Source organism: Balaenoptera borealis, assembly GCF_965194805.1.
Source record: "Balaenoptera borealis genome assembly, chromosome: 20".
Classification (NCBI taxonomy): Eukaryota; Metazoa; Chordata; class Mammalia; order Artiodactyla; family Balaenopteridae; genus Balaenoptera; species Balaenoptera borealis.
The window spans coordinates 52,686,176-52,707,470 of record NC_138879.1 but is presented as its reverse complement, the minus strand read 5'-3'; the positions used below and the strand labels follow the sequence as shown (position 1 = coordinate 52,707,470).

At 54.4% G+C, this 21,295-nt stretch overlaps 2 protein-coding genes across 4 annotated transcripts in view; both read right to left on the bottom strand.

Moving 5' to 3' along the window:
- DNAH2 (dynein axonemal heavy chain 2) overlaps nucleotides 1-7,143 on the bottom strand; it is a 96,184-nt gene extending 89,041 nt beyond the window's left edge. Inside the window, exons 1-2 of the mRNA XM_082371452.1 lie at nucleotides 5,413-7,143; nucleotides 439-500 (exon numbers count right to left, since the gene is read on the bottom strand). Coding sequence (XP_082227578.1) covers nucleotides 439-500; nucleotides 5,413-5,569 — 219 coding nt within the window. The 5' untranslated portion in view covers nucleotides 5,570-7,143. The remainder of the gene's footprint in view (nucleotides 1-438; nucleotides 501-5,412) is intronic.
- Nucleotides 7,144-11,330: 4,187 nt separating this feature from the next.
- EFNB3 (ephrin B3) lies at nucleotides 11,331-21,262 on the bottom strand. Of its 3 annotated transcripts, none has more exons than XM_082373608.1 (5): nucleotides 19,127-21,262; nucleotides 16,660-16,952; nucleotides 16,398-16,490; nucleotides 16,183-16,287; nucleotides 11,331-14,904 (listed from the first exon to the last, which is right to left on the bottom strand). In XM_082373608.1, exons 1-5 carry the CDS (start codon nucleotides 19,246-19,248, stop codon nucleotides 14,681-14,683), a joined length of 837 nt encoding a protein of 278 aa, XP_082229734.1. In that variant the 5' UTR covers nucleotides 19,249-21,262; the 3' UTR covers nucleotides 11,331-14,680. The 3 variants fall into 3 exon arrangements, with proteins under 3 accessions (XP_082229734.1, XP_082229732.1, XP_082229733.1); XM_082373606.1 differs by having other exon boundaries at nucleotides 14,771-15,747; XM_082373607.1 differs by lacking the exon at nucleotides 19,127-21,262 and adding an exon at nucleotides 17,845-19,115 and having other exon boundaries at nucleotides 14,771-15,747.
- Nucleotides 21,263-21,295: the final 33 nt, after the last annotated feature.

Sequence of the window (21,295 nt, the reverse complement as noted above, 5' to 3'; positions counted from 1 at the left end):
TCAAATTCTGAAAGTATTTCAAGTGGTTTCTGTAAACTCTTCAGCCAAAGGAGGGAACTGAAGGACAGGAAGAAAGAGGATGTCTTAGAAATTAGTATCCAATTAGGACAGTGTCTGCCCAGCTTGTTCACCTTGTTCAGATGTTCACCCATTCAACGGATATAGCTTATTGCAATCTGACCCAAGGTGGAGAGATGAGGAAGGGCCTAAGAGCCCTCTTCCTCACTGAAAGCCCTCTTCTTTGGGAGGGGTAGGGGACACGGATAACTTTGTCCTTTACTCGGTGTACTGGATTTGCAGTGAGCAGGCTACCAGTAGAAAGTAAAGAGAAGGTAGTGAGAGATTGAAGAGAATTCCTCGTACACCATTCTGCAACTGATCCTTTGATTCACCAGTTGTTGGGGAGGAATATTTGTCTCAGAGAAAAGCCAGACTTACCACGTCTACCTCACGCTCCTGTAATTCTTCTTTCTGTATTTCAGGTTCCTCCAATATTGGCTCTGGGAAGAATGAAAATTCAAAAATGAAGGCATTCCATTAAAAGTTAAACACAGGGCTTCCCTGGTGGCGCAGTGGTTGAGAATCTGCTTGCCAATGCAAGGGACACGGGTTCGAGCCCTGGTCTGGGAAGATCCCACATGCCGCGGAGCAACTAGGCCCGTGAGCTACAACTACTGAGCCTGCGCGTCTGGAGCCTGTGCTCCGCAACAAGAGAGGCCATGACAGTGAGAGGCCCGCGCACCGCGATGAAGAGTGGCCTCCGCTCGCCGCCAACTAGAGAAAGCCCTCGCACAGAAACGAAGACCCAACACAGCCAAAAATAAATTAATAAATTAATAAATTAATAATAAAAAAAAATGTTCTTTAAAAAAAAAAAAAAGTTAAACACAGAGACTTCCCTGGTGGTCCAGTGGTTAAGTCTCTGAGCTTCCACTGCAGGGTGCACGGGTTCGATCCCTGGATGGGGAACTAAGATCCCACATGCCGGCCAGCACAGCCAAAAAACAACAACAAATAAAAGAAGTTAGGACTTCCCTGGTGGCGCAGTGGTTAAGAAGCCACCTGCCAATGCAGGGCACATGGGTTCGAGCCCTGGTCCGGGAAGATCCCCCATGCCGCGGAGCAACTAAGCCCGTGCGCCACAACTACTGAGCCTGCGCTCTAGAGCCCGCGAGCCACAGCTACTGAGCCCGCGTGCCGCACCTACTGAGGCCCGTGTGCCTGGAGCCTGCGCTCCGCAACAAGAGAAGCCACCAAAGTGAGAAGCCCGCGCACCGCAACGAAGAGTAGCCCCCGCTCACCACAGTTAGAGAAAGCCCGTGAGCAGCAACGAAGACCCAATGCAGCCAAAAATAAATAAATTAAATAAATAAATTAAAAAAAAAAAAAGAAGTTAAACACGGAGTCACCATATGACCGAGCAATTCCACTTCAAGGTACTTGAAGTACCTTGAGAAATTGGCACCCCATGGCCCCTATATCTTTACTTCTAAGTTGCACCAGAGCCTGGCCTCTTAGCAGGCACTCCCTATTCCCCTTTCCTCCCAGATCCTGGTAACCACTAATCTACTTTCTGAGTCTATGAATTTGCCTATTCTGGACATTTTATATTAGTGGAATCATACAATATGCGGTCTTTTGTGACTGGCTTCCTTCACTTGGCATGTTTTCAAGATTCATTCACGTTGTTGCATCGTAGCAGACCTTCATTCTTTTTTATGGCTGCATAATATTCCACTGCAATTTGTTTATCCATTCATCGTTGATGGACGCTTGGTTGTTTCCGCCTTTTGGCTGTTGTGAATAGCACTGCTGTGAACATGGGCATACAAATGTCTGTTCGAGTCCCTGTCTCCAGTTCTCTGCAACTAAATCTGCCACAGTGAAGATCTCACATGCCACAACTAAGACCCAGTGCAGCCAAATATAAATAAATATATATATTTTTTTTAAATTTTCTTTTAAAAAGCTGATTGGGGCTGGAGGGGGCACAGAAGGAGGCAGGGGAATGAAGGCAGTCAGTATTAAGGTCATTCTAGGCATTCAGATTCTGGCCTGCCATTCTTCCCCCATCCTCTTCCCACATGGAGAAGTTGGGGCCCACAGAAATCAGCCCCTCTCCAAGCAAACCACCATCCCCACTCTGGACTCCATAAAACCCAGGGGGGTGTCCCTCTCCTTCCTGATCTGTTGCTCACACAGGAGACTGGGGTAAAACTGGTGGGCCTCCCATCTCCCGTGGGCTGAAAGGAAGAAGGAACAAATGAGATGCAACCAAAAGACCTTGGGGAACAGGACACTCCAACTTCCAGAAAGAAAACCTAAGAGGGGAGTGAGGCACACAGGCCGAGGAAGGAAATCATGAGAAAGATGGAACAGCTGATTCTAGGAGCTCAGTGGTGAGTGGGATGGGTAACCAAGAAACCCAACGCCCTTCGAGAAAGCCAAGGGCATCCAAGGTTTCAGACAGGAACAAGGCGGAGGAGGGAGACTGAGACAATCTCAAGAGTAAACTGGTTTTGTCCTCTATTGTAATACAATTTATATAAAGTCTAAACCATGCAATACGATACTAGTATGTGATGGTCATGGATACACGCAGTAAAAGTTTAGGAAACAGGCTTGAGAATGACAAACACCAACTCAGAATAGCGGTGACCTCTGGAGAAGGAGAGAAGGGCTTGTGGGGGGGTGGGTAGCAGGGGGACAAAGGGATTCACTTGTTGCCATCATGATTTATTCTCACATTGGGTGACGGGTACATGGGTGTTCATTATCTCATTCTCTGTATTTTTTCTGATTTGCCTGAAATATAGGTCTACAATCCCTTATCCAAAACCCCTGGGATCAAGTATATCTCAGAATGTAGACTTGTAATACCGTATGGTATATGAGACCCCCCCCACCACATCTTGGGGCCTCTAGAACAGCACTCCACAAACTTTTAGTGTCAGTATTTCTGCAGTAAAACATATGAAAATTTATACTAAGTGGTTTAAATAGACTATAAATACCTTCATGTCAGTTTAGGTTATGTCTCACCACCAAATAAGTTTGGATGCCAAATTTTGGGGGAAAAAAACTTTCAGTTCTTAGGGCTTTTTAAAATTACAGATATGGGATTATGAACCTGTACTTCTTTTCTTAGTGGGAACGGAGGAGCACTTAAGGAAGCAAAGGATATCAATAAAGACCTCAAAAGGGTGTTTGCCCTTTAACCCACCATCCTTCACCAAGAAGTGTTTTAGGCCTGGTCTTAGCCCATTTGGACTACTCTAACACAACACCATCGACTGGGTGGCTTCTAAACACACACATTTATTCCTCGCAGTTCTGGCGGCTGGAAGTCCTAGATCAGGGTGCCAGCAGGGTTGGGTGAGGGCCCTCTTCTGGAGTGCAGACCTCTCTTTATGTCCGGCGGAAGGGGGCAAGGAATCTCTCTGGAGTTGCTTCTTATAAGGCACTAATCCCACTCATGACAGTTCCACCCTCATGATTTAAGCAACCTCCCAAAGGCCCCTCCTACTAACACCATCATATCGGGCATGAGAATTTCAACATATGAATTTGGGGGGGACACAAACATTCAGACCATAGTAGGCCCCCTCTGTCTCCTGTGGGACAGGCCTCAATCCCTCCCCAACTCCAAAGAGTACAGGGATTTTTTTTTTTTTTTAATATTTACTTATTTATTTGGCTGTGCAGGATCTTTCGTTGCGGCACACGGGATCTTTAGTTGCAGCACACGAACTCTTAGTTGCGGCATGCATGTGGGATCTAGTTCCCTGACCAGGGATGGAACCCAGGCTCCCTGCATTAGGAGCACGGAGTCTTAGCCGCTGGACCGCCAGGGAAGTCCTGAGTACAGGGATTAAGGCTCATTTCAGGGCTGCCTTGGAGGCCCAAGTCTTCTCTGAACCTCTATCAAGTGTCAGCTAGAAAGCTCCACATCAAACAATAAAAAGGCTTAGAGTTAAAAGGACTCAGAGATCCTTGGTGTTTGGGGGTCAGTGCTTTCATTTAGAAGTTACGTTTTTTAATAAGTTTTATTGGAGTATAGTTGATTCACAATGTTGTGTCAGCTTCAGGTGCACAGCAAAGTGAATCACCCATATATATATACACATCCACTCTTTTCTCGATTCTTTTCCCATATAGGCCACCACAGAGTATTGAATAGAGTTCCCTGTGCTGTACAATAGGTCCTTATTACTTATCCACTTTACATATAGTAGTGTGCATATGTCAATCACAATCTTCCAATTTATCCCTCCCCCGCTTACCCCCTGGCAACCACAAGTCTGCCCTCTACGTCTGTAACACTATTTCTGCTCTGCAGATGAGTTCATCTGTACCCTTTTTTTAGATTCCACATATAAGCAACATCACATGACACCCTGACATTCCCTTCCCACCCCGGAGGAGTCTCCAAGTTGAACTTCACTGCCTTCCCTCCTCCCTCCCCCTGCTCCTGGTACCCAGGTTCTAGGAGCCAGTCCCACTTTAAACTGCTCTTAAGAGAACTCAGAAGAAAAAATTTGCATGGTTCCAATGTCTAGATCCCAGGGCAAGGCCCTGTGTACCCTGGCCCTTTCTCCCATGCCCACGCTTAATCTCTCAACTTTTAATATTAAAAGGGGATTCTATTTCTCTCCATCTTGACAGGCTGCTAGCAGTGTAAAGAAGCCCCAGGTAAAAGGGGAGGCCTATCCTTAGCTCACAGTCATAGCTACACTGGCCAGTGCTCTAAGGGACAGCCTAGTGACAGCAACAGCGACCAAAAACCTTCCAACCCTATTGGCCCCAGCTCACCCAACAGGAAGGAATCCCTCAGATCAAAGCCACAAGAGGCAGCCTCTTTAAACTCTTTTCTTCCTCAATCTAGACATCAGGCTTCTTTTCCTGTGGCCCTGAACCTGAACCTCCTTAGTCTACCAAGGCCCTGACGAAATGAGGGCGGAGATACAAGAGCCTTAAACAGATGGGAGAAAGATTCAGTCAGGCTTAGGATTCAAAGGATGGCAAAGCAGGCTGAGTCTCCATGGTGATGGGCTTAATGGGAGGAAAACATTATTTGTTTTGCCACCCAGGGTGAAAATGGGAAAAAGGAAGAGATCAAACCCTCTTCACTGGGGTAGGAGCAACCAGGAACACTTGAAATAAGGAAGAAGAGGCTAGCATAGAGGATTGGCTGGTGAGCTCTTGGTGCACTGGGGGGAAATTTTAAGACAGAAAGAACAAGTATAAGGCTGGCCAGGAGGAAAACACGAAACAAGGGACCTAGCAGCAGGCCTGAGATTCCACTGAACCCCTTGCTTCTTACCCAGAAGCAACAGAACCTGCTCCCCGGCCCTAAGACCCTCCTTCAATACAAACATTCTGCCTCCAAGCCTCTCCCCAGCAGGTACCCACCAGGCTCCTCCTTGAGAGATTCGGGCTCTGCCTGGGACTCACTGCTGGCCGGCAGGGTGGCCTCCGCAGCCTGTGCGGCCAGAGCAGACTGAGCGGCTCGCCAGCGGGCGCTTCCCCGGCTACTCACTTTCTGCTTCTTGTCAGCTTTGCTGGACATTGTGTTGGCAAAACCTGCAGACACACGGAAGCTGGGGGTCCACCACCAGATCCACCCCCAACCCTCAGTCCTTTCCCTGGGTTATCCCACTTTCTTCAGGGCACTGGGTTAAAAATCAAAATCAGTCCCTCAAGGCATTAGGAATAAATGGAAGCTAAACATGAGGGCACAGGGCATTTGCTGGCAGCCCAGTGGTTAGGACTCCGCGCTTCCACAGCAGGGGGCATATGAGTTCCATTCCTGGTTGGGGAACTAAGATCCCACAAGCCCCAAGGCGCGGCCGGGGGGGGAAAAAAAAAAAAGATGAGGGCACAGCAGACACCCACTAATGAGGATTTAGAAACCCCTATCTCTGCCCAGAGGGATGAGAACATAAGATGATCAGGGAAAGATCTACCACGCTGAGGTGTGGCTGCACACACCCTCAAGCACTCTAGCTCTCAGGGCCATGGGTGAGTGAGAAGGGCCCAGGGAAGGGAAGACTGTCCCCAGGTTCCACACTCTCTGTCACTGTGTCAAGTCACTGAGCAACCAAGATGATTTTCCTATGTACCTCCTTTTCTCCCAAGTCACCCCCTGGAAGCGGGGGAGAAAGAAAAATGCCCCTCCCACCCACACTAAAATCTGTGACCTCCTTAAACAAGGAAGAAACAGTATTTGCAACCTGCCTCTTCAGCTTTTCACTCCTGAGGGGCAGAAGCCCTGTTCTGCGTGTACTGAAAAGGTGTCTTCGCACAGTTGGCTGAGTGAGTCTGTGCTAACCGATTAATGAAGACCTAGAGCATTCGATTCCAGATGTCCTGAGAACAGACTGGAAGAGGAAGGACAAAAGTCATCCAACAATGAACTTGGAATTGTGTCTGGGGGAGGGAGAAATGGGGCGATGAGGAAGGCCCAGTAGTGTCTCTCTCAGAAAAGCAGGAGGGCGGGAAGCGGGGCATCTCTGGCGGGCGCCCGGGGCAATGTCTGATTCGCTGGGCAGTCCCTCTTCACTCAGCTCTAGCCTGACAACCACCTGTGGCTTTTCTTCCTCATCCCCACAGGCTGCCACAGGCATTGATCATACGCTATGAGTTTCACACTTGAAGGATTTGTACTTTGCTCCAAGGAACACCGTTCTATTAGGCCAACACATCAATAAAGCCAGGTACCACAGCGCGGCGTCTGCCATCGGTCTCCAGAGAAGCGTCAGGCTGTGCTTCCCTGCCTCCGGCTGCAGCCTCAGGAACATTCCGGTGGCAAGGCTGGGAGCCACCTCCCCATGGGGTTCGCCCCATGGTCCCACACCGAGGCCCCAGGAGGAGGCTTCTACTAGCCTGGGACTCATTCTATTTCTCAGGAAATAGCGTAGGGGGCCGGCCCTCTCCTCCAACCACCAGTGGCTTCCAGTGGGCAAATTTCCCCTCACGGGAGCTTCCTCACACAACTGTCACAACCGTCGCCGCTCCTTCCTCTCAGCTGCCCCTTCCTCTGCCCTCCCCCGCAACGGCCCCTTCTTCCCTCGCCCCCGCAACTCTCCCTCGTACCCCTCACCACTGCCCCTTCTCCCCGTAGCTTCCCACTCTCCCCGGCATTCCTCCCCCGCTCCCTGGTGCCCTCCGCCGCCAACACACACCTCACGACGCCGACCCTCTCCTCACTACGCCGACCGACCGGCCACTCCAGCTGAGAAGTTGCCCCGCGTAGCCCTCTCGGGCCGGCGCCTGCACGCGTCGCCTTGGCAACCCCGGGCAGCGCGGGGGTGGGGTGGGGGGGGCGGGCGAGCGAGTGGCGGGGGCCCGAGCGCGCCGAGCCAGCGTCCTCGGCGCAGACGCAGAGACGCCCTGATCAGCCGCTCCCGGCTTGGCTGCGCTCGCGTCACCCCGGCGGGCACCCGGGGCAAGAGGGCTGAGGGGCAAGGGGAAGCCGCTAAACCTGGCGGGCTGGAGGGGGGCTGGAGGGGGACGGGAGGCCTGGTCTGAGGACGGGCGGGAAGGACTGGGGCTGGAAACAATGAGTGGCCTCCCGCAGGACACTGAAAAGGCTGGGGGAACCCAAGCGCCCGACCCCGCGCGCGGGTCTGTGAGCTCCATCCCGGGCGAGTCCAGCAGATGGCGCCCGAGGTCCCGCCTGCGAGGCTCACGCGCGCTCTAGAAGGCGCTCCAGGATTTCGAGGCAGCCGTGGCTGCAGCTGAGTCCGGGGAAAAAACCGGGGCTGGAGCACCCCTGCCCTCCCGCTCGTTCCCCCTTCTTAATTCGGACTGGGATCTAGGATCACCCTGCAGCGCGGGGTGGGGGAAGGAGGGAAGGACGGAACTGGAATTTTTGGAATCTGAGGATTGGCTTTGGAAAGCGTCGCTTGTTTTGGGGGGGGGGACAGGAGGCGGGGACTCTCTGGGGAAGGTGACCGGGCCGGGGAGGGGCTCGGCTCTCCATAAGAACAAAGACTGAGTCTTGGGGAAGTGACAGGAGAGGGGTGTGAGAGGAGGGGCAGACCGCAGCCGGTGCTAGGGGGCGCTGCGGGCCGGGGTGCCAGAAGAGGCGCCTGGAAGACTGAGCCGTACCTGGGGCTGGTGGAAGCTTTAGGGAGGCCTGGGAGATGCAGGGAGGAAGCGAGTCAGGGGGATGGGAAGGCACCCTCCCTGCTTCCATCAATAGTGCCTAATTAAGACAAAGCCCGCAGTGAGCCCACTGATTACATTTCCATGAGGAGCTAAATTGATTACATTTTATTTGCTGGAGGAGAGAAGCGGGCACCTCAGTTCCCCCTTTTCCTGGTTGATGTTCACACCTGACGGGTCTCATTATGCCAGTCTGGCAGGGCGAGGACTGGCAGTCCCTGGCACTCCTGAAGGGCCTGTGGATTAATCCACACCTGAGCCCAGCTCTGACCTCACCATCCTACCTACCCCATTTTTATTTCCAGAATTGACAACCCCTGCCCTTGGCACCCCCCCATTATCCTTAAAGGGGGTTTCTGGGCTCCTGCCCAGCCCACATTCCTGTTACTGAGGGCAAGGATTGAAGGAGAGAGGGGTCCTGCCACACCCCAAAATCAGCTGCACAGCAAGCAGGGCTAAGTGGGTGATCCTCTAACCAGTTAGGCAGTGGGTGGCAGAGAGGTGACATGATTGGTCAGATCCCCCAGGGAGAAGTCCCAGAGGAGTGAAGATTTGAGGGGAGGCATAGGATGGGGAGACTTATAGGCGGGGCTCATGGCTCCCTCAGGGAAAGGAATGTTGCGTAGACCCCATTTCTTTTCTGAACCACCGCCCCCCCCCCCGCCGGCCTTGGCTGTGCCTAGGGATCCCAGCCCCCTACATTATGCTAAATAGGTAATCAAACATCTCGCTTTGCTAATTACTGCTCAATCCGATTAAACGCCACTGAAGCTCATCAACAGAGGTGGAGGTAGGGAGAAGGGATGAAAGGGGGGGCAACCACAGCTGTGATGGGGGTCTTGTCCCCAGCGGCTCTAGGGGACAGCTGAGAAACAGCCGGAGTAGCAAGACTCAGTACCTCGCAAAGGAAATGGGCAGAAGAGTTGTACAACAGAACCCTTCATCTCACTGCATCCTCCCAGCCTCAGGCACTCCCTCCTCCCAGGACCTTCATTACTCTCAGAACCCAGGCATCCGGCCATTCCCACAGCGCCCCACACACACCCCTGTCCCAGCTTTAATAAGTTCTGTTCTCTCACTGTCAATATTTGATTTCTCAGAGCCATCTCCACGGAGAGAGGGAGCTCTTCCCTTGCTTCCCCCCTACCTTGGCCCTTTTTTGCCCACCCCAGTCTCTTTGTGCCCCCAACCTTCTCTGAACTAGCTGACTTAATGAAATGATATTAAAGTCTTAAGCAACTCCAAAAGAATGGTTGTTATGGTGAAGGGAGTGGGCAGGACGCCTGGGTCCCTGAGGGGAGCAAGGGCTGAGGAGGGGGGAGAGTGAGCCAGAGGCTAAGGTCTGGAGGCCCCAGTCCCCAAGGGGGAGCAGCAGATTTAGGGCGAGCTGGGGGCTGGCCCTCTGGATCGTGGTGGGAAGTGGGGAATTAGGGCTGGGGGCTAGGAAAAGGTGAGAAGAGGGAGGACATTTCTGTGGTCCAGGTCTCAGCCTGCTGTCCAGAGCATCCGTCAGGGATGGAGAGGCCAGCCGGGGGTGCAGAGCCCCTGTGCCAGCAGCCTCTCTGCTGACTGTGCCCGGGGCCGGTCCCGTGAGAACCAGAGTAGATTCCTCTTCAGCCCTGACTCACCCCTCTTCCCCCCTGCACCCCCCCCCAACCAGCAGACCCCCACAGGTGATTTGTAGCTGATGCCCTCACGATGGTAGCACCAGGAGGGAGTCCGTTCCATGACTCGAACAGAGAGCTTCCAGGAGAGGAGAGAACAGAAGCCAAGAGATGGGGAGCCAAGCACCAACCCCCCTCCCCCCACCCATCCCATCTCACTCTCCTGGGGACCCTGGCCCAGCCCCAGTCCCCTTGGGGTGGTGGGAATGCAAGGACATTTGGCTGGGCTGATTGATGAGGGAGGAAGCAGCCACTGGGCACTGAGGCTGCTGTTTGCTGAGCACACAGATTCCTCCCCACTCACCAGCTGCCGCCCCCCGAGGCTGCTCAATCTCCCCACCACCACCACTAGCCACTTGGATTGGAGGGAACTGATGCCTGAGTTTCTGATGGCAACTGAGGGAAGTGGGAGAGCCAGGCCGTGGAATGCTTCGATTCCTTCTGGGAATCAGGGGACCCTAGGACCTGGTCCCCTCAGAACTCCCTACAGGACTCCACCTTCGCTGCTGCCTTTCAGACATCTCTCCGGTGCTGAGTTTTCACTCCCATTTATTCTGTATCCTTTTCCCTACCCCCACCCAACTCTCTGAGCCCATCCCAGCTAGCCTGCTGCCTCTAAACCAGCCTGCCACATTTCTCCCAGCCTGCCTACAGATCTTGAAACTCTCTCTAGGGAAGGGGATGCCCCATGTTTGTGATTCCACTTAGGAAGCTCTGTTTTTCATTCTAACTACATTTCCAGTTGTGATGTCAACCATTCCCCATCAGAAATTCCCACTGCAACCCTTTGCTCTGTTCTCCTTTTCTTAAAACCCTCAACATAGACCACAGACACAAACATACATACCTCAACCTAATTTACATCCTGCTTCTGTTTGGAAGGATGGAAAAGTGTGAGCTTCTGTCTGCAGCACAGCCCCCAGGACAGCCTCCATCCTATGCTTGGTGGGGGCTTTACGTTCCGTGGTCCCCAGCTCTCTCAGATCCTTTACTCCCACTCTGCTCTAGACTCTGTACCAGCAGCTGTACCACAGCCCCCAAATCTCAGAGCATTATCCCTGCCCTCCCAGAGCATAAAATTTAGTTGAGGAAAACTCACATCCACACAAGAAACAGCTCACATCCACACAAGAAACAAAGGGGACCCCCCTCCCGCCCCAGACCTTAAAGTAAATGTTTATATCTTTTTCTACAAAACTGTTGTGTTTGTTTGTCTGAAAATGTATTTTGTGTGCTGATTTCTTTGTATTGATTATAATGAAGTAAAAAAGCATGTTTTTAGGTCAAAAAAAAAAAAAAAGAAACAAAGGGGAAAAAATGGAAGACGGAGTTAGATCAACTTCCTAAATGTGGATTCTTCCTTGGTCACTTGCTACCCTACACGCTGAGGCTGGGGAAAGACAGGACACAGCTAGAACATGTGTGTGGTTGTGATGTCTTTCTCACTGTTCCCAAGCCTGTCGAGATTTCACCTCTATGCTTTGCACTTGCTGTTCCCTCTTTCTTTTTTTTTAAATAAATTTATTTATTTATTTATTTATTTTTGGGTGTGTTGGATCTTCGTTTCTGTGCGAGGGCTTTCTCTAGTTGCGGCGAGCGGGGGCCACTCTTCATCGCGGTGCGCGGGCCTCTCACTGTCGCGGCCTCTCTTGTTGCGGCCTCTCTTGTTGCGGAGCACAGGCTCCAGACGCGCAGGTTCAGTAGTTGTGGCTCACTGGGCCCAGTTGCTCCGCGGCACGTGGGATCTTCCCAGACCAGGGCTCGAACCCGCGTCCCCTGCATTGGCAAGTAGATTCTCAACCACTGCACCGCCAGGGAAGCCCTGTTCCCTCTTTCTGCTATGCCCTTCCCCATAGTGCCTGCCTTCCATACTCCTCATTATTCAAGGTCCTGAACAAATGTCACCTCTTCAGAGGGACCCTCCTGACCTCCTAACTTAAAGCATCTTCCTGATACTCTCCATCCTATTCACCCCTTCACTCTGTTTTTTTATATCACTTATCACTACCAGAAATATTATTATGTTGTTCCCCACCAAAATGTGGACTTCATGAAAGCAGGGGCTTTGCCTTATTCACCTCATACTACCGGTGCCTGAAATAGTACCTGGAACAAAGTAGACATTTAATATGATGCTGAGTGAATGAGTGAATGAATGAATGAATGAATGAATAAATGAATGTCTTCCTGCACCTCTTCTTGCTTTGTTGTACTTGTTACCCTAGGAGTGTTTGTGTGTTTGTACCTAGGAAGCGAATAGGATGGCATGTGTTTTTCTGTATGGAAGTCACCTGAGCTTTCAAATAGCTCAGAAGATCACTACACATGTGGAAGGCTCTAGGTCTTGCGTTGTTAATGTCTGGGGGGAGGAGAGTCTATAGATACCAGTTCTCTGAAGGGGTGTGTCCCAGGGTAATGTGCAGAATGTGCTGTTCCTCTCCCCAGCTGTGCATCTGTCCCCAGGTGTCTTCCTGTCTCTCAGCATGTTATGATGTCTCAGTTGCTTTGGTGAGATGTTTGTCTGTCATGGAGACTATTTATCCCCACTTCTCTTCCCTCTCTTCTCTCCACCTGTGCCTCTGGATATACGTGTAGGGGAGTCTTCCTTGGCTCCCTTGCCCCCTCGCACACACAGCCCTGCCCCAGTTGTGGACCCCTCCCTCTCTCACTGGGCCCTGTTGCTGGGCTCTGGGTTGCCATAGTGACGGTTGCCAAGTCCCTGAGGCTGATAGCCAGCGATGGGGCTGTCGGCTCCATCCACGCGGGAGGCTGAGGGGGGCTTCCTATTGTGTGAAGAAGGGGATGTTGCCATGACAACCAACCCCCACTAAGGGGCAGGAACCAGCCCTTCCACACCCCCTCCAGCCTCCCCACCTCGGGCAGCTCCAGTGTGGGCTTAGAAGGCAGGAGTAAATTCCAGACAGCCCAGCACCTGGCCTCCCAGTTTTCAACTCCCCTCCTACAGTGCCTGCACCTCTCAGGACCCAGGCATCTTGCTCAGACAGGGGGAGGGGCAGGGGTCCCACTGGACAGAGGAGGGGCAGGAGGACCCCTCGACCTCCAGGCAGATGGGAGACAGCGGGAGGGGACCTAAAGTCAGGGGAGGGGCGGCCAGGTCAGAGGTTGTGACCCCCACCGACTGGCTCCAGCGATGCTCCTCACGGCTGCTTTTGTGGTTGGAGAATGGGGCTGAGTCTAGGGGACTGGGCATCTGGGTTTTGGGGGGAGAAGAGCCTGGGTTATGGGTACACAGGGAGCCAGGGGATAGGCAGCTTGATGCCTGGGTCCCTGAGTCTTCTGGGCACAGGAGTGCCTTGGGCAGGGGTGGGAGGGAATAGATTAAACACGTGAGCATGTTTTTTCCACTTTGTTTCCGACTGAGACTTGCCTTGAATCTGGTACTTGGTTTAGCAATAGACACTTGGGCTTTCCCCCGTGTGTGAACGTATATTCACAGACAGACCCATTTGGATGTATTGGCAACCCACTCCCACCTGGGTTCCTCTCTCCCTCCCCTGGCAGTGGCTGCCTTCCTCAGCCTCCTCACCCAGCCCATGACCACACCCCCCTCCGCCAGCCATGCACTGTCCACCTCACCCGTCCAACCCAAACCCCTCCCTACCCCTTGGTTTCATGCAATTCAACCCTCAGCTGGAAAGCCGCTCTAATCACCAGTTCTCTGCCCCAATTCATGTCCAGTCATTCTCCAGCCTTCTCATCAACTTTTGAAGTTTTTTATTTTTTTTGGTTTTTGTTGTTCAAATTTCCCTTTTACAGTAAAACTATTGAGGTGACGGCCATACCCCGCCACCTCCCCCATGGCAATATCAACTTCCTGTTCCCTGGAAGGAGCGATTAGAAAAATCAGGAAGGAGCTGGGAACTACAGCACCAGAGAGATAACTTGACCTCTGGTGGACAAAGCAACCATCTTGGCTGGTGATTGAGGTGGCCGACGTGGTGCCCAAAGGCAGCTCTGACCTAATGGAAATGAGCTGGGAGGAAACTGAGGCAACACCCAATTGTGCACTAGTGGGCAGAAAGAGGTATCAGCTGGTCACTATGGAAAGAGTGGCTGTTGCTAAGGACCACTGTCAGCTAGACCAGTCAGTAGGCCACCATTCTGGTCACTAAGAAGGGAGCTGTGTTGAGTTTTTAGGGAGTAGGAAATGGAGGATGTGATGAACAAGACAGCCATCCAGGTTACTGGGGACAACACGTGGGTTCTTGGGGTCATCCTGTTGAGTAACAGAGATTATACTGGGATATGGAAAGGGAAGAACAAGATAAATTGAGCCTGCCATGGCAGATGGCGGCCACCTTAGCTGTCCTAAAAGCAGCACAGAGAACAAGGGAAGGGAGATCCTGGCACGTGACACTGAATACTAGGAAGAACCTCAGTCCACCCGATCTTCTTAGAGTAAGTTCCAGCTTCCTCCTGAAATGGGAAGTTCTTCCTGCCCACCCTTCTCCACAGAGTAAGAACCATCCACCTCCCCCCACCCCCCAGACTAAGCCACTTCCGGTTCCAGCCAGACCACTTCCTATTTCAGAAGTGCTACTTCCTGTCCTGGATGAAGGCACTTCCAGTTCCTGCTGCACTGCTTCCACTTCCCAGGCCACTTCTGTCCAGGCCTGGTCACTTCTTATCTGGAGCAAGTCACTTCCTGTCCCAAGTGGCCCATTCAGCATCAGACCAAGTCCACATGTGTCCTGACTGGTTCATAGCTTGCTATTGGCCACTGGACAAAACGGGACACTTCTCAGGGTAGCTGTCATGACCCAACCACCCCAAATGGCTGGAGTAAGTATGTAGAGGCCTGGGGCAGGGCAGAGAAGGAGGCCCTGCTACCCATGCCCTGAGCTGGGGTGGAGTGCCAGAGCCTTCCCCATAAGGCCCCCATTTTTGGCAGACTGAGGGGAGTGGTTGGTAAGAGGAGTCAGAAGAGGGAGCTGAGGGGAGAAATGCTTTGATGCCCCCACCCTGGAGATGGGAGATGTACAGGATAAGAAGCCAAGCGGGTAAATAAAAGGAGATACAGGGAGGAGGATGCTAGGGAAGAGGAACAGACCTAGAGACAGAAGAGAGAGACAGAAAATAAGAGAGAGAGGAGAAAAGAAGAGAAAAACAGTGAGAGGCAGAAAGAGGTGCCAACCAAAAGACAGACTGTTCCCACTCCTAGCTCTCAGTGGGTGAGGGGGACAAGGATCCCTGGGTCATGGTCACACGAAGAGGCTGAATCTTTGCCCCCTCCCCAGGGGAATAGGACCCAGGAACACAGAGACAGAGAGGGGCACACACAGCCAACCAGAGGGCAGGCAGTCGTTGGGTGGATGTCTTAGGGAATCCTAAAAGTGGAGAAGAGGCAAGAGCCAGGAGGAGCAAAGGAGCTGGGGGGGCAAAGGGGGCCAAGGAGATGCTAGAGGGGTCCCTCAAACCGTGAATTAAACTGGAGGAGCACCCCACAAAGGGCTGGATCCAGGAGAGCCAGGTCGGAGGAGCCCTCATACCTTGTAGTAGATGTTTGGAGGGCTCTGGGGGGGCCCATCCTGCACGATGTACACAGGATGCCCATAGTCACCACTCACCTTCTCATAGTGGGGACAGAAGGGGGGGTCTGCAGCCCCACCGCCCCGCAGAGCTATCCCTAGCTCCCCAGGCTCAGCCTCCCTAGGTCCCATCCCGCCTCCACCCCCCAGGGCCAGAGACCCTCCCCTCCCGAAGGAGCCAGGACCAGGGTGGCGACTCTCCGAAGGCTTGGCCCGCCGTCTCCGCCAACACATGGCACCCCCAGCCCCTGCCACGCCCAGCAAGAGCAGCGCCAGCCCCCCTGCTGCCCCGGCCACTGCGGGCATGCTGGGAGGGGGCAGGGGGCCTTCAGCACCCCGGGAGGTTGCATTGCTGGTGGGGTCACCTGGCAGGGAAGGGGTGAAGGAGGAAAGAGGGGGTGGGGCTGAAGGAGCCACCCGGGCATCTGGACACCCATCCTTGCGGGTCCCCATGGGTTTCCCCAGCAGTGCCCAGGCCCTTTGGGGACCCCACTTCCCCTCCCCTCCAAGCCCCACTCGGAATCCAGGTGTGTCCAGCCCTTCAGCTCCATGCCAAGTAGTCCTCCCCCCTTCTCTGACAGCACTGATTGAAGCACTGACTTGGCTAATTAGTTCTAATTGAGTCTTTTCCTCATTTGGCTTCCATTCCCCTCCCACCCTCCCATCCTCTCTTCTCCTCTTTCCTGTATCACTGCCCCCAAAACTGAAGAGGGAGGGAGGGAGAGGGTGAAGCTAGGGCAGCTGGGGTCCGAGAGCAGAGGAGGCTAGGGAAGACAGGAGGCTGGACCCCTGGTTCCTACCTGCTGTGTTCTCCTTCCCAGGCTCCAGGCTGTGGGCCACCCCTCGGTCTTTTTCCATGGGCATTTCAGACACAGGCTTTCGGGGGGCAGCCCCTCCTCGGGGACCTGGAGATGGGGAAGGGCCGAGAGAGGGGTTGAGACAGCAGCCCCCTGACCATGATGGTACTGCCCCAAGCTCCCTCGGCCCCTAGGAGGTGTGCCCCAGCCCCACTCACTTTGTCCCACTCGAAGAAGCACCTTCATGCCTCTAGTGAGGCACACACCTCCCTGCAAGCTCTCCAGGCCTTCCCGGGTTCCATCCGATGTGGCTGGGAGAGAAGAACCAGAGGGAGAAGTTGGCGCTCCAGAGTCTACCCCTATTCTGTCTCCATGCCTGGCCCCAACACCACCCGAGGTGGCTCCAGTGGTCCCCTCCCTCATCTGCCCTCGATCCCAGGAGCACCTCCCCACTCGACCCTGCCCGCTGCCCAGAAGTACCAATTATGTAGTAATCGTGGTGTGAGCGGAACTCGTGGCCCCAGAGGTTAGGGCTATACTCCTGGAACTTGATGGTGAAGCGGAGATCCAGATCTGGCCGGTCACAAGTGAGAAGGAGGTTTGGGGCAGGGGGTGCCTCACAGCGCCGGCCCTGGGCACCCCCTACCAGATACAGCTTGTAGAACTCGTAATTAGGAGAGGAGTGGGGGCCAGGAGGCCGGGCCCGGGGGCAGAGCAGGTCTAGCCGGTCCCCGATCTGAGGGTAGAGCACGTAACCACCCTCTGCCTGGAACCTATGGGGAGGAGGGCAAGGTGGATAAGGACGAGAGGTGTCAGAGGTCTGGTCCCCAGAGCTTTGCCTCCCTCACCCCACATCCCTGCAGGACAGCCTTTGTCTGAGTGGAGAGTCTGTTCTGACAGAGCAGGCACTAAGGTCTCTGGAAGCTCACAGAAGCAGCAGGAAGCCAGGCTCAGAGGTCTCCTGCCCCTTGGTGTGCCCAAATGCACTCTTCAGCCCGCCCTCACCACATGCACACTGCCATCTCTCGCTCCATCACTAGTCCTGTTGCCATGGCAACAGGATGCCAGTTACCAAGGAGCTGGCCTTTCTGGAACCACACAGCCCACCCCTCCCGGGTGATTTCACTATTCCATGGCAGTCAACCATGGGGGCAGAGCCTCCCCTCCCACAGGCCACCACTGAATTTCAGTGATTTCAGGGCAAAGGGGGCAGGGTGGGGGAGGGGGTGTGGAGGGTGATCCAGACCAGTGTCCCAAGTAGCCAGGCAATGTAACAGGACACAAATGCCTGGTCTGGCAATGGCCCTAAATGGGGCTAATCGGAACAGCTGCCCCAGACATTTCCCTGCTCAGTACCCCACTTCCCCCAGGTCCCACACTTCTTAGGGAAAGTGCCCTATTGCTTTGGAATTGAAAGAGTTGACTTTTCGACCCACAGCCGACACAAGTCCGCATCTCCCTGAGCCCCGGCAGCCACTGGCCCAGCACAGCCACTACTTGCCAACAACTGCAGACAGGGTCTCAGAACTTGGTCACAGGGGACTGCTGCTTGGTATCTTCCCAGACTCCCAAATAACCCCCTCCCTCCCTGCCCCAACATCCCAAAGAGCTCCCAGAACACCCTAACTCCATTTTCTCAGCTCTATCAGGCTAAGCCTAACTTACATCCTCACACTGCTCCTGATACTCCAACTGCATCTGGGAGTTGGTGGGTAGGAGACTGAGAGGGGAAAAGACATTTGAGATTAGACCCCAAGAGATATGGGAGGGAGGCCAGGACAGGAAATGTGAGGGAATCTGTGAAGTAAAGCGAGGAAGAATAATTACCCTAGTTCTCCTTTAATGAGCATATAATATGTTCAAATACCTTACCTCTAATCTTCATAAAACCTGTAAGGATTGAGGATACAAACTCAGAAAGGTTAAGTGACTTGCCCAAGGCCACACAGCAGAAAGCAGCAGAGCTAGGATTAAGACCTAGGATTTGATGAGCTCCAAAGCACACCCTCTTTGCATGGCCTCACACAGCCTCCCCAGGGAATTAGGAAGTTTTCAAAAACACAAAACTCTTTTGCTAACGGGGAGTAGGATCTGCATGGAGGCAAGGGACCCAGATGACCTCCCAAGGGTTCTGTCCTACTCTGTGTGGCTTGAAGTTTCATCTGACCCCTGGCCTTTTTTCAGAGCAAAGCAAGCATGCCTCAGAACAGAGGGTCTGATGGAAGAGTTTGCAGCAAAGGTGGGGGAGGGGGCAACGGAGTCCTCAGGACTCCAGATGCAAGAGGGAAAGTGGGGGCTTTAGGGGGCTCCAGGCTTCTTCCAGAAAGAAATCTCCAAGCCAGGAAGGCAGGAAAATCTTCTGGTTGGGAAATTGTTCCACCAAGGGCTCACAGACCCTCTGGCTGTGGGCAAGAGTTAGGAGACGGATGTGTGAAGAAGGGTCAAAAAGCCTTGGGGGAGTTGTCCCCAGAGCCCCCAAACTGAGAGCCCTTCCCTCCCATTTCCACCACTGAGTCCCTTCTGTGGAGGGAGGCACCCTGCCCTTCCTCTCAGCGCCTCAGCAGCACCTACTCAGCTGCTCTCCTGAGAGCTGACATTAACCAGGCTCCCTCTAAGCCCAGCCCCCGACACCACACAGGTCTCCCACACACCCAAATAACCACTCCACTGCCCTCCCAGCTACCCATGATCTTTCAAATCCTTGCCCCTTGGGGGTCTTTCAAACTCCTGACACATGGTTGTCACCACCCGCATCCAGCTCGGTGTGCGACCCGCGAGTCTGGCTCCCAAGATCACCTCTGTCTGGTTGCCCATCAGCTCACATCCGATCACCAGCACCCTCCCTCCGGCCTCCTCCCAGCTCCGAGAACCCAGCCCCCAAAGTCCCCAAGGCTTCCAGACTCCCTGCCCACAGGGTGTGGGGTATCCCCACCCCCGGGCCGCTCACCTCTTATTCGCCGAATTCCAGTAGACGGGCTCCAGGCTGAGCCCAGACACCAGCCCCAAAAAGCCGAGCAGCAGCAGGGCCCCGACTCGCACGCCCCCCGGCCCAGACTGGGGGGCCCCCATGACCCCGCCAAGGCCTGGGGGGCGGGGCACCAACTCCCCCAAAGTCGCTCACTCCCTGGGGTGACTGCCTTGGCCGCCCGGGCTATTCTGCCCCGGCCACCCGGGTGGCTGATGCCCCCCGCTCCCACGCGGACCCGCTTCCTGCTCCGCCCGCGTCCCCTCTCCGGAGCGCTCAGCCCGCAGAAGCCCTTCCAGGGGCCGTCTGCAGGCACCCTGCGCCCCCAGCCCACGCGCCGGCACCCCGGTATTTATGAGCGGGCCTAAGTGGGGGACTGGGGGAGCCGGGGACCGGGCGGGGGCGGCATGGGGCGCCGGGCGAGGGAGCGGGGAAAGGGGCGCCGAGCCGGAGCCCCAGCCTCGCCGGGATTGAGGGCAGCGGGCTAAGGGAGGAAACCAACCAGTCCTGAGCCCAGGAGGGGGGAGTTAAAGGAGAGGCGGGGAGGGGGAGAGGATGGCGGAGGGAAAAACCGGAGCTGGAGCCCTAGTCGGAGCGGGCGATCATGCAGCCCACGCCCCCCCCACACCTCCCTCACCTCGCGCACCTCCCAGCCCTCACCCCGCCGCCCCGCCTCACCCCCCCGCGCGGTCTCTCACGCCCCCTTTGTCTCTGCAACTCTCCGGCTCTGGCTTAGTTTCTGCCCACCTCCCCTCCTGCCCTCGGATCGCCCGAGCGGTTGGAATCTTCCGCTCCCTCAAATCCAGAAAGGCTCTCGCCCTCTCCACCCCGAGGAACCCAGCCCCTTTCGCTCCCGCAGCCCCCTCCTCCCCCATCCCAAAACAACACCGCTGCTCCGGGGAGGTCTGGAGAGAATAATAATAACCTTGAAGGCTCCGCACTTTACAAAGTGAGCTGAGTTGACCGTCTTGACTACCTGTGTGAAGTGGGAGGGGCAGAGCTTAAGGATCCCCGTTGCAGTGATGAAGAAACTGAGGCTCAGAGAGGCCCCGTGACTTGCCCAAGGTCACACGAGGAATCTGGGATAAAGCCGAAACCAGACCCAGGCTGCCGAGCTCCCACTCCTGGGGTCTCTTTCGTCACAGCCTCCTAGACCCTCTACTGCTATCTGGAGGTTGACGAAAGGCAAGAGATTCGGGAGTAAACTTGGGCCCTTCTTAGATGGTTGTGGGGAGAAATGGGGCCGGGAGATAGGGAGAACCTACAACCCAAAACCCGCATGCAGCCGGAAGGGCTGTTTCCAATTATCCTGGGGGAAGGGAGGAGGATTTGCCTTTTTGGGTGTAAGAACCCTGGCTTTCAGCACCTCTGGGCAGAGGTGACATTCCTCTCCCCTCTCTAGTCGTCACAGGCCTCCAGTCCCTTCCCTTAGGTTGTGAGGTCCAGAATCAAATCCTCTGCTGACAGTATCTCTTCAGAGACCCCCTTCTCAGTGTGTGGCAAGGTGGGGGGAGGGGGGGAGCCACTGCTTGAAATAACATACCCCCCAAAAAGACAGAGCAGATAAATGAAGAAACCAGACCAGCGACAGCTACTGAATGACTCTCGCCCTTGTCCTGCAGCTAACGGGAATACAGAATGTGACATCTGTGTTTCTCGGCACCTTTACTCCTTCATGTGTGCCCTTGACTCTGGCTACTCAGTCACCTGCCTCCTGGGGGAGTCCAGGGGAGGGGAGGCAGCCCTCCTGCTCCCCTTCCCCCAGAGCTGACTAATGGTCCCTCTGCTGCTGGATGATGGTAAATAGTGTTGAGCAGGAGTGAGCGGGTGTCTTGTCTGTCACCATCTGCACAGTCTCACACAGTCACACCCAACAGTCTGACACACAGCTCCTGCCACTCCTGCTCTGCCACACTCACCCTGACCCCTGCTGCCCCCACCTTGGGAGTGAGATTTCAAACAGGTTCCCCCCTTCAGTTTACCAAGTTGCCTAGCAACCAGCCAGTCAATGGCATGAAGCCCCACCCCCCACTTACTTGACTTCACACCAAGCTCAGCGGCCCCATTGGTTCCCGCCTAGTCCCACCTCTCAACCCTGGTTTCAGGAACAATATGCCAGTCCCCACTGCTGCTGGACCAGGGAGCCCAGTG